This window comes from Coloeus monedula, assembly GCF_965178545.1.
Source record: "Coloeus monedula genome assembly, chromosome: 2".
NCBI lineage: Eukaryota > Metazoa > Chordata > Aves > Passeriformes > Corvidae > Coloeus > Coloeus monedula.
In genome coordinates this window covers 73,148,850-73,163,385 of record NC_138782.1, presented here as the reverse complement: position 1 = coordinate 73,163,385, position 14,536 = coordinate 73,148,850, and the positions used below count along the sequence as shown (strand labels likewise).

The 14,536-nt window shown below is 39.2% G+C and overlaps 1 protein-coding gene across 1 annotated transcript; it reads left to right on the top strand.

Moving 5' to 3' along the window:
- Positions 1–7,927: 7,927 nt before the first annotated feature.
- On the top strand, positions 7,928–14,302 carry GTF3C6 (general transcription factor IIIC subunit 6; the record flags this gene model as incomplete). The annotated part of the gene is made up of 6 exons (XM_082303047.1): positions 7,928–7,993; positions 8,969–9,049; positions 11,343–11,406; positions 11,956–12,000; positions 12,138–12,248; positions 13,810–14,302. 6 exons carry the CDS (start codon positions 7,928–7,930, stop codon positions 14,103–14,105), a joined length of 663 nt encoding a protein of 220 aa, XP_082159173.1. The 3' UTR covers positions 14,106–14,302.
- Positions 14,303–14,536: the final 234 nt, after the last annotated feature.

The window sequence follows — 14,536 nt, the reverse complement described above, 5'->3', positions numbered from 1 at the left end:
TTTGCACACAACTCCTCAAAATTACTTTTCCAATAGCTTTAAAGTCTTAAAAGTCATTCACAATACTTTTCACAGTCTTCCTACATAGAATTCCTAAAGAGCCCAATAATAGCCTTTCCCAAGTACTGATACCTTCATGAGTAAAAGCAGTAATTGTAAGCATACCAAGTGCCATGATATGTTAAGTGACAATGGGAACTTCACAGGGATTTCCATCTCTTGGGTTTTTATCTGCTGTCATTTATCTACTATGTTATATTCCTGTGCTTCTCTGTACAAGAGACAGTGGAATTAAATATCTAGAATTAAAAATGAAGCTGCTAAACACAATTTACTGCTCATAAAAGGTTTCACCTTTTGGGTCTAGCTCACTCACTACACCATCTGCAGCAGTGGCCATTGAGTGAACAACACAAGTACATATGGTGTGCTCCCATCTGTCAGGTCAGTTATGTCCTTGGTTTGATAGGATTTGCCCATGTTATTATTCCCAGTGGATCCCTCCTTCAAGTACTCGTCCAATCTCACATTGAGTTCATATAAATTTTTGCCTTTACAAATTTTGGAAAGGAATGTAACAAGTTTGCCAGCTTTTCAGCTTGTCATTCCGAACTGAATTCAAGAGCCTAGACCAGCCATACAGTGAGACAGATCAAAGATCCACCTAGCCAGTACCCTTGTCACCTAAATCAGCCCATAGTGAATGCCCGGCAAAAGCAGCAGAACACGCAGGACTAGCATGCAAAGCTATGTCCTCATTCTTCACCAATCTTTATCTCAGGAGTTCCTGAGACAGAGAATAGTTGCCATTTACCTGCACTTTTACCATCCAGTCATGTGTTAAATCTCACAGTAAGCTTTCATTTTTAGAACCCTGAAAATACAGTACCATCATCTAACTTCAGTGCCTCACTTTCTGTCTTGTTTTTTTAAGGTTTTTTCCAACAAATAATTTAGAGGTATGTTTCACACTTCAAATTTCCGTGAAAATACACGAATAATCACCCTTCATTTTGAAAACAGACCATTTTCTCCTAACCTGTATCAACAATTTTTTCTTTGGCAGCTTAGTTTCTTTTAAGAGCCACAGTCCACTGTAGTCTGTTATGCAAACAGATCTTTTTTTGATGCAAGCGCATCAGCTGCAAGTACAGCAAGATCATTATTTCAGAATGGTTCTTCTATAAAAATAGTTTGAAGCAGATCATGCATGATGGTGATCAAAAATCAAGTCCAGGCCAAGAAGCCTAAATTTTATGGCACCAAAAATTTTAGTCTCATGACTCTGATCAATGTAATGTTTACCTACAACACTCAAGAGTACACAGACAATCTTTTCTCTTTTGTTTTCTGCTTTTACAGTGCCTGATTTTCCTTATCAGGAAGTGTTTGCCACCATCTACATACTACAGTCCTAACAAGATGCATTTCTTATTTGGAATTCAGTTTAACTCTGATTTGTCTCAACATCCTTCAGTAGTACAAAGGGCTGTTTTCACGTTCTCTGTATAATTTATATCTGGTGTTTACTCTCCTTCCCTCAAGTGTCTCATATACACAGTATCACACTATCCCAAATTAAACTAGCTTTTCTTAGTCTCCTATACTGGATTTGGGGGTTTTGGTGTTCATGGAGCAATAAATTTTTAGTAATTCTAGAGATAAACACAGATGGATAACTGAGTCAGTGCATCCTTCTCTTGGTTGTACAACTGGACTTATTTATTGGGCTACTCCACTCTATCCTGCCTCACTTTTGGCAGTTCTGTCCTGTTCTTTGGAGACACAGAATGCATTTATGATTTCACCCACACAGTATGAACTAACACTGAAAAAGCAACACTCTTACACCTTGTGGTAATACCACAGTAAGAAAAAAAAAATGCATATAGTATTGACCCTCAGGTTTCAGCAATATGATTCTTACTTTTTATACTGTGTTAGAAACATTTTCTGCAGGTCAGTGGGCATAACTACACAAGCACTAAACTACCAGGAATTCCAAATTGCTGCCAAGTTACACCTCAATAAAAACCTACTGAGTCAAGACTCTGATGTTTCTGATGCAGATTGATTAATAACTAATTTTTATTTCCTGCACTGCAAACCACTCTGACAGTTCTTGAGGTGTGTAAAAATTGCTTTTAACAGCACTTCACTAACAAGCAAAACAGTGTTCATGTAGATGGAAAACAAAACACAATTCAGTAAAAATATTTCACTTAAAAAAAAAGTAAGCCATGGGAACATTGATCAAAATCAGTGAATAAATATGAAAGAGAAATAACCTTCTGATTTTACATAATTGTATGCAAAAAAAATTCCAAGGGTCATTCATATCAGTTTGTTTAAAATACATTTTAAACAAATACTCTCCTATGAGGAAAAACTGAGAGATTTGGGACTGTCCAGCCTGGAAAAGAGAAAGTTCCAGAGGTACCTTTGAGCAGCATTCCAATACCTAAAGCAACTCTCCCCAGCAAGAGAGCTGGAGAGAGACATTTTACAAGAGCATGAAGACAAGACAAGGGGGAATGGATTTAAATTGAAAGAGGGCAAGTTCAGATTAGATATTAGGAAGAAATTCTTTCTTGTGAGGGCGGCCAGGCACTGAAACAGGCTGCCCAGAGAAGTTGTGGATGTGTAATCCCTGGGAGCATTCAAGGCCAGGTTGGATGGAGCTCTGAGCAAGGTGTCCCTGCCCATGGCAAGGGGGTTGGAACCCAGGGATCTTTACGGTCCCTTCCAACCCAAGACATTCTCTGATTCTATGAAATACAGGCAGGCCAGCTGGGATTAAACAAGAGCTTGGCCCTGAAAAATAATTATTCCTGGTGAACTTTGGAGTCAAGGGCTTTCAGCTCCTTTCAACCCAACAGGAACAAGAATTTCCATCCTGGTATCCCAAATAACTGATGCCAAATTATCTGAGGTCCTGTAAAAGATCCCAAACTTGGACATTTCATAAATTAGCAAGTCAGCTCTGTAGATAGACATCCCATTCTGATCCAGCTGGATAACAACTAATTTAATTTACTCCCTATCTGTTACCACCTGCTTCAGAAGATTGTCACCTGCCAAGTTTTACTGGGAGGGATCCCTGTTTTAGAACTCCATTCAGGACACTGCAGCAGTTCTCAGCTTTGCCACGCCACTCTCCTCCTGATCTATCACTTAAATACATGAAGATGCATTCCTTCCCCATGTGAATACAGCACCAAGTTTCTTCAGGGTGTTCCCAAGGAAGGAGCATTTGAAGCTCTGAGCTTGCTGCGTGCAGGAGGCAGCATCCATTACTTTTAACAGCTAAGCTCTTTTTTCCTAAGGAAGACAAGACGAAATGAGTCTCTTCAAGGACTTTTGCAGGAGCCCCATAGAATAAGGCCCTGGAGGGAAGAGGGAGCCCAATAAACCTGGTTAATATTCAAGGAGCACCTCCTCCAAGCTCAAGAGTCGTCCACCCCAGTGAGTAGGAAGTCAGGCAAAAATACCAGGAGACCTCTGGGGGTAATGCCAGGAGACCTCTGTGGGTGAACAAGGAGCACCTCCAAACTCAAACACAAGAAGGAAGCATAGAGAAGGTGGAATCAAGGGCAGGTAACCTATGAGGGATACAGAGACATTGTTCAGGTATGCAGGGATGAGGTCCCAAAAGCTAAAGCCCAGCTGGAACTGAAGCCTTTGAGGGATGTCAAAGACAACAAGAAGTGCTTCTGTAGGGGACAAATGAAATACTGGGAAAAATGTGAGCCCACTGCTCCCCCTTCCCTTCCTACTGTACCACCTCACTCCATTATTTTAGACTAGACACAGTAAACAGAACCAGCTCTGTACCCCTTACTGTACCTACCCTTCACTGCTTTGTCTAATAGAGTTCCTAGGATTTCCTTACATAATGCCTAAGGAATTCTAGAAAAGACAAAGGCACATATGCAAAGGAAACAAGCACGTGGGATTTTTGTGGGGGTTGGTTTGTTTTTTTTTTTTTGGTCAGTACCTGTGAGCTGGTTTGGCTTGCAAATTCCTAACTGAAGAGGCTCAGCAATGTAGCTGCAGAGAAATGGAAATCATCTTCTGTAGTACTATCAGCAAATTAACTTTGTCTTTGGGGCCAATTTACCTTTCGTAACTCCAGCTGCAGCCAGAAACACACACTAGTCTCTTAAAAGCTTTCTCCTGCATCTCTCTGCACCTTATGAAGCTGTGTTACGACATTTAGATGTTTCACATGGTAGCATTTTACTGAGTCTCTTCTGATATCCACAGGCAATCACCTTTTGTCATATCACTGCTTTTAGTTATATTTCCAACTGAAAATAAGCCTAGGAACTACAATGCCCTTCTCCTGAGGCTGTCAATTCAGCAAATAGCACAGACACAAAGATTAAATATAAGTTGTGTGTGTATATATGCACACATATGACCTATTATCATTTTTTAAATGCTAAATTCTGTAGTTTCTCACTACATAATACAAAAGGCTTTCAACCAGAGACACTCAGAATCTAAACACGCAGAAAAAAACACAAGAGCTCAAACAAAGACTCCTATCTTTCTCTGTGCTTTTACAAAACATTTAACCTTTTACTTAGATAGACTAGTGCCAGGGCCTCACAAAGAAAGTAATGTGTTCAGGAGGGAATGGAGAAAGGGCACTTCCCTTCCGCAAAATGACTGAGAAGGAATTCCAAACATGAAATAAAAATCAAAATAAAATGGAAAAATGAGACAAAGTAGTAAGCCAGAATTTATTCATTATGTGTTTCAGTGAACTTTCTCTAATTTCCTGTAATGTACCTTAACTGCAACAATGTTTATTGCTAAACAGATAGTCCAAGCCTCTAATCTATGAACTTCCACAACTAAAATTTGCAAACTACATGGCCCAATAAAATACATATTAACATGCTTAAATTGCAGATGAACCCACAGAAACCAGTACATCCATACTCCGTACGTAGATCTCAAACACGATCATTTATTTTAAATTGACCATTTAATTCTCACTGACTCAGAATTACCTAAGTGCCACCGAGGTATTGGCCTCTGGCAGCATGCACACATAAATCTGTTCAAGCACTGACAGGACTGTTAGCTGACGCCTCAGAAACCCAAAACATGGATCCTCAAGATGTGTATTTCCATATTTATCTCATCAAGCAGTTCAATCTCGCTGGCAGACTCTGAGGACAGTCTCTTTTAAGAGATAAGTTGTTGAAATACTCCTGCCAGGATAGGAAAGACCAAGGTAAACCACCAATACCCATGGCAAATTTAGCCTGACAATGCAGTAATCTCTTCTAAAATACCTTTGGCACTAATGCACCAAAAATTTCCTGGCATCCAACTGCATGCCCTGAATCACGAAAACTGGGAGACTGAGATGACCCTGGATACCACACGCCACTTAGGCTGATATAAAAGCAAATAAATGTACTTGCTCCTTCACAGCAGTTCATGCCAGCCTATGATTTACACAGGCTGATCTGGCACACATTTACATTCCTGTAAGGGCTTTCTGTAGTTTTTAACTATATCACTTCACCTCCTCCCAGCTGTAAAAAGAGAATGATTGTATTAATGTAACATTACAGAAGCACTGCCTGTTATGACAATTAATTTATATATATATATATATATATATATATATATATATATATATGTATATTCCAAATAGAGAGTTGATTCTGCTTTATTGAGGTAGAACGTTTTTTTTAAAACAACAAAAATTTTATCTAAAGTGAGGCAGACCTGGTGCAAAAACTGCTGAGTATAATGATTAATAAAGAGAAACCAGTAGTTAAGAATTATTAAAAGATTTGGTTTACTACACATGTACTCATACAGCATGAGATCAGCTAGCTAAAGTTACCAATATTTACATCCTTAAAAGTTAGAAGCTCATTAAAAACCTCTGTCAGAAATGCTCAACAAGCTATTCATAATGTTATTTGTCTATCTTGTTCCAGTGGCAGATATCAAATACCCAAAAATTTATTTTTGTCATCTTCTAAAACTCCTAAATACAGACAATGATACAAAATGTTATTTTAAAATATCTGATAATTAACACTTGTAGTATACCAAACATCTGTTCCACAGCTTTTATTCCCTGCAGTCAAAATTCAAGCCTCTGCAATTTGCCTGGTGAAAAGGTAACACGATCCAGCATCTTTTTCTGTATTTAGAACAATTCCAGATTTATAGGCTGTTTTTACCACAGCAGTATGCAATATTCTAAAACAAGCTCTTAAAAAAAATAATTAAAACTATGAAGCTTAACAGAAAATGAGACAAAGCCTGAAGCCAAAGTAAAACCCTGCTAAACTTATTTGATATTATTAAGATCTGTGATTTTTCTAGGAAAAGGAGAAGTGCATTAGATTACACCTATGCTGACATAGTTAAACACTTGGTATGGTGCAATGCTGACATTTGTGTTTATCTTATGGAAGTTAAGGAGAGGCTGGAAGAAAATTTTCAGTGATTTCACTTGCAATTAGTTTTTATTTAACATTTTAATTAATGATTTTAACACAATGAGTAGGGAGACACCTTTGATACAAAATAAGAAATACTGCATACTGAAAGAAAATGGGAAATTTACAAAACCAGTATAAGACTTAGAATTATGGAGTGCAGCATTGTAGCAAAATGTGGAATATGTAAAATTTTCTTAAGAAAGGATGTTCTTTAATGTTTGATCTTTGTATACTTTCAAACCTAATCAACAAGAAGGGAGATTTAATCTGTGAAACAGAGAGCAGACAACAAGCTCTAAGTGATGTCCAGATGTTAGAAAGACAAATTACTTGTTGGTAGAAATGCCTTGTTAAACTTTAGGGCCTGACAGGTTTCAGCCATCTCACACCTAGAGGGAGGTTAGCAAAGTTGGGAAGAAGGATGCACCTTTGACAGCAGACACAAAGAATGCAGAATTTATGGGCCACAAGGACATTTGACAGAATCCCCAAGATGAGGAACAAACTAATAAACCTTACCCAGCAACTGTGCTGAATCAGCTCTGACCGGGTAAAAGGTAATTCTGCAGGGGGAGATCCCGACCACCGACTCATCGACCCAAAAACCCATCGGCCCGAAAGAAGAGAAACACCTTGGGACTGATTAGCATGAGAAGCGAGAGAATCATTAACCAAGAGAAGATAAAACACTAATTAATAGGAGAACTATGAAACTTGTAGCCAATGAATACTACTTCCTGTTTGCTGAAATGTATAAATAGTAAAAGGTTTTGATAGTTGTTGTGCTTGATTTGTGGAATTCCGCTGCGCACCCAGGCTTGCAGAACTCTGGAAAAAAATAATCAATGCCTCTCTCGAGTGTGTAACTATTGGCTTATATTGTAATTATTGTTGCAAACTGAGAAACAAATCTGATTTTTGTGGAAAACAACATCCTGCACTTACAGATTAAGACATCTCAGAAACCCTGGTCAGAGGGATGTATTTAATGGGGGGTGTTTGAACGTGTCAAGATAACTAGAAAGCATCATGCAAAGGACACGAGGGGTAGAAACTAACTGTATATTTTCTTATTTAATAAAAGCTTTCTAAACTAATGGTCTGTACCAGAAGGAGGTCATTATTTGTGTTAATAATATTATGTGTCCGGTAGCCCTTTTCTTTAAAAATAAGGCGGGGGGGAAAGACGATATTTTAGGGATCCCCATTTTCCGGTACCATATCTGAGATTCAAGAAAAACTAGAAGAGCTTTCGGGAGTGCCAAAAAGCAGCTAATATTTTTGTTTTTCAGCACCGAGCGGAGGCCAGGGCCGCTCGGTCACCCCGCGCGGCTCTGAGGGAGGAGCGCGGCTGCGGCGGCGGGGCGGGGCCGCTCCGCTCTAAGATGGCGGCGCGGGCCCCACGTGGTGCGCGCTGAGGCGGGCGCGGGGCGGGCGCTGGCGACATGGCGGCGGCGGCGGGCAGCGAGGGCGGGAGGAGCGATGATGGAGCGGAGGAGGACGAGGTGGAGGTTGGTGGATGCCGACACCGGGTCGCTCCCCAGCCCTCGGGGAAGGGTCCGGCCCCCCGCGGGGCGTGGCCCGCCCCCGCTCCTCCCGGCCGGCGGGGCAGGCGGGGAGAGTGGCCGGGCACGGACCGAGCGCGCTTCCCTGGGGCTGGCGGGTTTCTCGGGCCCCACAGGGGTCCCGTCCCCAGAGCTGTGTGGGTCTGGCTGTTCTGCTTCGGGCTTCCCGGAAAACGGCGTGGTCAGAAAGCGATCTTCCACGTTCTGTTGCTTCCTGTCGCCATAAAATCACAGAATCAGAGAAAGGTTTGGGTTGGAAGGGCCTTTAAAATTCATCTGGTTCCAACCCCCTGCCATGGGCAGGGATACCTTTCACTAGACCAGGTTGCTTAAAGCCCCATCCAACCTGGTCTTGAACGCTTCCAGGCATGGGGCATCCACAGCTTCTCCGGGAAACGTGTTCCAGTGCCACACCCCCCCTCAGTAAAAAAATTCATTTTCATTAATGAAAATTTCAATATCTAATTTAAACCCGCTCTCGATTTAAATCTGTTGCCCCTTGTCCTGTCACTACATGCCCTTGTAGAAAGTCCCTCTCCAGTTTTCTTATAGACCCCCTTAGGTACTGGAAGATGCTATAGGGTCTCCCCAGAGCCATATTGGTGCTCATTTTTCAAGGGTGAAAAAAGTGCTCCCCCATTCCTAGCTAGGAAGAAAAGGCCAGGAAATTCAGGTGTGAAACAGATGTCGTATGGAGTAGTGGGTCACTACATTTCCGTGTGTATTACAAGAATTCTGTCTCTTGACAAAATGGAGCACAACTCCAATTTGGGGTCTGTTTATCCTTAAAGTCTGGGTCTTTGTATGCTGTTCTTATTGGTGTAGATTGCTTTTGGGGGGGGGGGGGGGGGTGTATGTGCTTTTTTTTTCCTGAGTTCTGTTATATCTGTTCTGGCTGTACATTATCAACTTTTCTTGTAGGAGCAACTGGTCATGGTTGAGCTATCAGGAATTATTGATTCAGACTTCTTAGAAAAATGTGAAAACAAATGCAAGATTTTGGTGAGTGATTACAGCACAATAGGAAAGGGGTAAGTTATTATGGATGTGAACAAGGGACTGAGGCTGCTTCTAAATTTCTTGATGTTGATAACATTTAGATCAAATCTTTGATAGAGAATTATGTGTGCTGTATTTGGCTGCATGTTGTTGGTTCTCTTTCAGAAACAGCATAAAGTCTTTGAATATATTATTGTGTAAATATAAGGAAACATTTTCAGAAGTACATATAAGCTTGGACCAGTAACTGCTCTGATTTTGCATTCTAAGTTAATTTTTTTAAATTATGTATTTTGCACATTAAAAAAAAAATTTAATCACACTTCATCAAATAAATGGAATACAGCTGACAGGTAAAGCAAAATATTTAAGATTTTCACTGTATTTACAATGGGGTTTTTTGCAGATGTGTCCTGGCAAGTTCAAGTCTTGTAAAGGATAACTGGGTATTAAGCATCTGGTAAACAGTTTTGGATGTTGTTTGCTTCACTGTGAGGTTATTGTAGGAATCTGGTTTCCCTGTCCTATTCCTTTTGAGTTTTTTAATAACTTTATAGGACAGATTTTATTTGCCCTTCAAAACCTGTGTGGACTGTGAGAGCTGTATAGATAGTACAAGTACCACTGATTTGTAAACACTTTCTGAAAGCAGACCTTTATTACAGACTGAAAAGATGGAAGAGAACATCTGAGTTTGCCACTGATCAGACTATATGTGAGTCGTAAAGTCAATTCTGAATGTCTCAAAAGTAGAAATACAATCAAGAGTCATAAAATATTCATCTTCGGATGGATATGCTTTTATAGGCAGGTTTCCTTCCTTGATCTCTTGTTAGGTGTATGATTTCACTACTGGTGGCTGAATGGCTACAGATGCTTCAATACTGCTGGTGGGATTCTTTTCAATGTTATGCTTTGAGATTCCCTTGAAATGTTACTAGTAAAAGGTTATAAAGTATCCATACTGTGTCCTACTTGTATCCAAGTCTACTTGCAGTCACTCACTCCACTGAGTAAGCACTCCTTGAGACTCTTTGTAAGGGACAACTGTTGTTAAATCCTTAATTAAAGGTGCGGCTGTGTGTTACTCTGTTTAGCAAGTTTTCTGTGCTGGTGGTCAGGTAAGGGGAAGACAATTCTGCATAGTCCACAAAGGAATGCAAATCAGCCAAAGAAATAAAATTTTGACTATAAACCCCCCATAATGCTATTGCTTACTACTGATGTGTTATTATTTTTATTTATTTCTTGTAAAAAAACCAAAAACAAAACAAAACCAAAAAACCCCACAACGTTCCCCCCCCCCCAATGTTCTTTATATTAGCTTGATGTTATTGATATTCTCAATTTATGTAGAAGAGAATCCCAGAACTTAAATCTTGTTGATCTTGTACTTTGAAACACAGAAATATCTAAGAGGAAAATTGCACAAATTCATATTAACCTGTGTAATATTCTGTATTTTATGCAATTTACCGCATAATGCCTTATCTTCAAAACTTTTAGCATGTGCTTGTCTTCATGTCCTGAATAGTTCTGATGTTCACAAGGTCCTATCCAAAGTCATTTTGCCTTAATTAGTGTATTCTGTTCAGACACTGATTTTTATCAAAATACACTCCATAGGTATATCTTACATAAGAAAAATGGGATCCTGGCCTGTGTATTTGGAAAACCTGTGCTGTAGAGGAAGGGAATGAGCTGACAGAAATGCTTCCCTGCTGTTCCACTCCTTGTTTAAAAAAATAAAATAGCAACAATTTCCAACTCCTTCACTATATAGATACACAGTAATCACAGAAGCTTCTGTGACCCTGCAGTGGCGCTCCTGGTGCTGATGTAATGCCTTATGCTGGACTGCCTCACCCTGTGTGTTTTCCAAAGGGTTTTGAAAGTTATTCTGCTTTCCAGAACTTACATTAATTGAAGCTTAGAAAATAACATCATCTTCATGCAAACACTTACATTTTTATTAATTTGAAATGGAGGTTACATTAATTTCCTAGAGGAAATACCAACACTTTAACTTAGATAGACCATTGGCTGCAGTTTGATCTAAATTTATTTTAATATACTAGAGCATTTTCTATACAGTTCTATACTAGCTTTTACTGTGATTACTAGAAGAGTATTATCTGGTTTATTTTTGTATTTAATATGCTTAAAGGAACAGGTATGATGAGGAACTGATGTAATCTGGATTCTGCTATGTCTGTCTTTGCTGGTCTTACAGTGAGAAATTCACCTGGGCTAATACAGACCTGACATCTGTGCAATTTTGTCCTTCTTTTTATAGGGAATAGAGACAGAGAGGCCCATTTTACAAGTGGACAGATATGTATTTGCAGGAGAATATGAAGGTAGGAAAAACTGTGTGAATGCAATCTCTCCCTTTTCAAGTAACCAAAAGAACTTTCTTAACATCAGGTAGTTTTACTGCAATTGGTCCTGTGAGATGCTGAAATTGTGGGTAGTTGTATAACACCATGTAGAGCAGCAGCAGTCTGAGTTTACTGCTAAATTAACCATGCATCCATGGTACTTCCAGGAAAGTCTGAGTGGAAGCTGACTGTGGGGTGCAACAGCTAGTATTACTGCAGACAAAAATGTGGGATATAAAATGCCATAAAGTGCTTGTTGTCCCCTGTGTAAGCAGGACCGACCTGTTGTGCAATCTGTAGTTCTCTCATTTGCCCTGTGGTGACAGCACTGATCTGGAAGAAAATGGTCTGGGGTCCTCCCTTGACTTCCATTGACTGTGATACTCCTGTCTGTTCCTGAGTTCCTTAACAGTGCTGGGCTCTGTGAGGGGCTGGAAGTTAGAACATTCCCACAGCTGGGCCAGTGGGCACAGTACCTGCAGCTGATATAAATTAGTCTCTAAAACTTTCTCACTTTGTTTTTCATAGATACCTTGGGAACCTGTGTGGTTTTTGAAGAAAACACAGAGCAAGGTAATTGTTATGATTTGATGTTCTCTTCGTTTCAGTAGCTGGGGAGGTTAAAAATATTTATTTTATTTCAGTTGCTAGTGGAATTCACTATAACAATTGGGGTTTGGGCATTGTTTTTTCTCCTCTTTTCTTAGTAGATGCAGAAGGCAACCAAAAAGTGCAACTGAAATACAAGTGCCACACAGTGAAGAAGTTGAACATGACACGGACCCTTCTGACAGAAAAGAAGGAAGGAGAAGAGAACGTTGGTGAGTGCTTCTGCTCTTATGCATGTGGACATGGGTGGATTATGCTTGGGACTGTCAGCCTTTACTGACTGTTTGATTCAAGAGCATGCAGGAAGTTCAAGGAACTTTCTTCTTTAGGCACCAAATATGTATATTTAAATTTCAAAAATTAAATACATTTCTGACCAATGCTGCCTCCAGAAATGTCTAGTAGGAGATTCTTACAAAGAAGTGTAAGAGCAAGGCAAACATACTGGTGCTCCCTGGTATGGTCTTCTGTCATCTAGAAGTTTTGAAATCAGAGGCGGTGTTTAGTAGTTCTTTGTTGATTTTGTTTTTTCCTACTTCCATCACTTTTCCTAATGACTTTCTGAGTCTCTGTAATTATTGGAAAGCTATAATATCCTTAGGAAGAAGTTCCATGTCTGTATTAGAACTGAACTGTACTTACTGAATTTACACTTAGATGGAAATAAATTTAAATTACTTGCAAAGACATACCCAGAAGACCACTCCTATTGATTTTAATTCTGTAGGCAGAACTCAGGGCTCCTATGTTTGCTTTATCCACTTTTTTGTACAAAAGTCAGTACTTTTACATAACACTGAGTATCCTACTATATATAGCAGTATTCATTAGAACTATTCTACTGCTTTTTGCTTGTTTTTTTCACTCAAGTCAGTGTTACTGCTTCATATTTTAAGAATATATAGCCAATTTACCTTAAATATGAGTAGTCAGCTGGACACTGTCCATAGGAGGCATAAAATGAAATGTCATCTGGAATCTAACTAAACATCAGCATTCTTATCAATACCATGTACCACTTCTCTCCATAGAAATAATTATGTAATATTAAATTGAAACTATTATTGTAATAGTATAGGTAATATTAAATTGATACTACAGAGTATTTTGCTTAATATCAAGGCCTTTTTTATTCTGGAGCAGCAATACTGATGATAATTACTGAAAACCACTTTGTTTCTATGGGATGACAGAAATTTAACTTGTGCACACAAACTACACCACCGTGTGAATTGGCAACATGTACTGAGTAAAAATCAAAATGGGAGTGGAATCCTGTTTCTGTCTGGGGTTGGTTTCAATCTGTTGTTCCAATTTGTGTTGGAACAACAGATTGAAACTTGTTACATTTGTGTTAGAGAGTGCAAGAACTTGTGTCCTCTCTCTGTTGTCATTACCTATTGCCAGAAGGTTTAATATTTAGGTGAACAAACATTCTATTCTCTTCATTGCATTCGTGAAATATTTTCTCTGCATTTTGATCTATGCTTAAGGTATTTTAAGAGTCTAAGGGTGACATCAGACACCTAAATACAACAGGAACTGCCATACTGGATCAGAGCAAAGCTCTTTTTAGTCCTGCATTGTATTTCTGACAGTAGTAAATGAGTAGGTGAAAAGTAATAGGAGAAGGACAAACACGTCTTTCTATAGTAAGTGGTTCTTTTACTTAGATCTTGGTGAGGCTCAGCCTTAATAGCAGTGAACTTAAACTAAGAAAAAACTGCTGTTAACTCCTTTTGTCACTAATAGAATTTTCCTCTTTTGAATCAGGTGGAGTAGAGTGGTTACAGATCAAGGACAGAGATTTTTCCTACAGCAGGCCTAATATGATTTGCAGTTTTCTGCATGAAAAGGATGATTCTGAGGAGTCAGGTCAGGCCCAAGATAAATTGGCTGAAGAGTCAGAGGGAGAGGTGAGTGGCAAAGAAAATTCTGACATGAAATGTGACCTGGAGAAGCAGGACACCTTGGAAATAGATGCCTCTATTCCTCTGCCTGACAGCTCTGCTTCTGGGGCAGAGGAATCTCCTTCTGGAAGTGCTGCCTTAGAGGATGTACCTCCATGATATTAACTCTGATCTTTTCATGATTTCTTCACAGAATTAATGGGCCAACTTTTATAGGCCATTACATGATTTCCACTTTATCTGAAAAATGAATAGTGGAAAAACACATTGTGTTCTTGTGCATTGCTTTTGTGTTTGAATTATAGTGGGAAGGGCTTGTTTTTTAAAATTACTGACGGGAAATGTATGTATTCCTACCTCAAAACTGAACAAGTGGAAATGGTTACATTATTAAAAGAAACTCCTACATTAGAAAAATGTTGATGTATTGTACAGTCTGGAACATTTTGTAAAAAGAAAGAAACATCATTGTTTAAAATAAAGTCCTAAACTTTTCAAGTATAGCTTCACTTGTGTGTCATATTGAGCTGCTCTGGTACTGCAGTTATTGAAACAAAATAAATTAAGTGTGACTTTTATTGACTGAATAG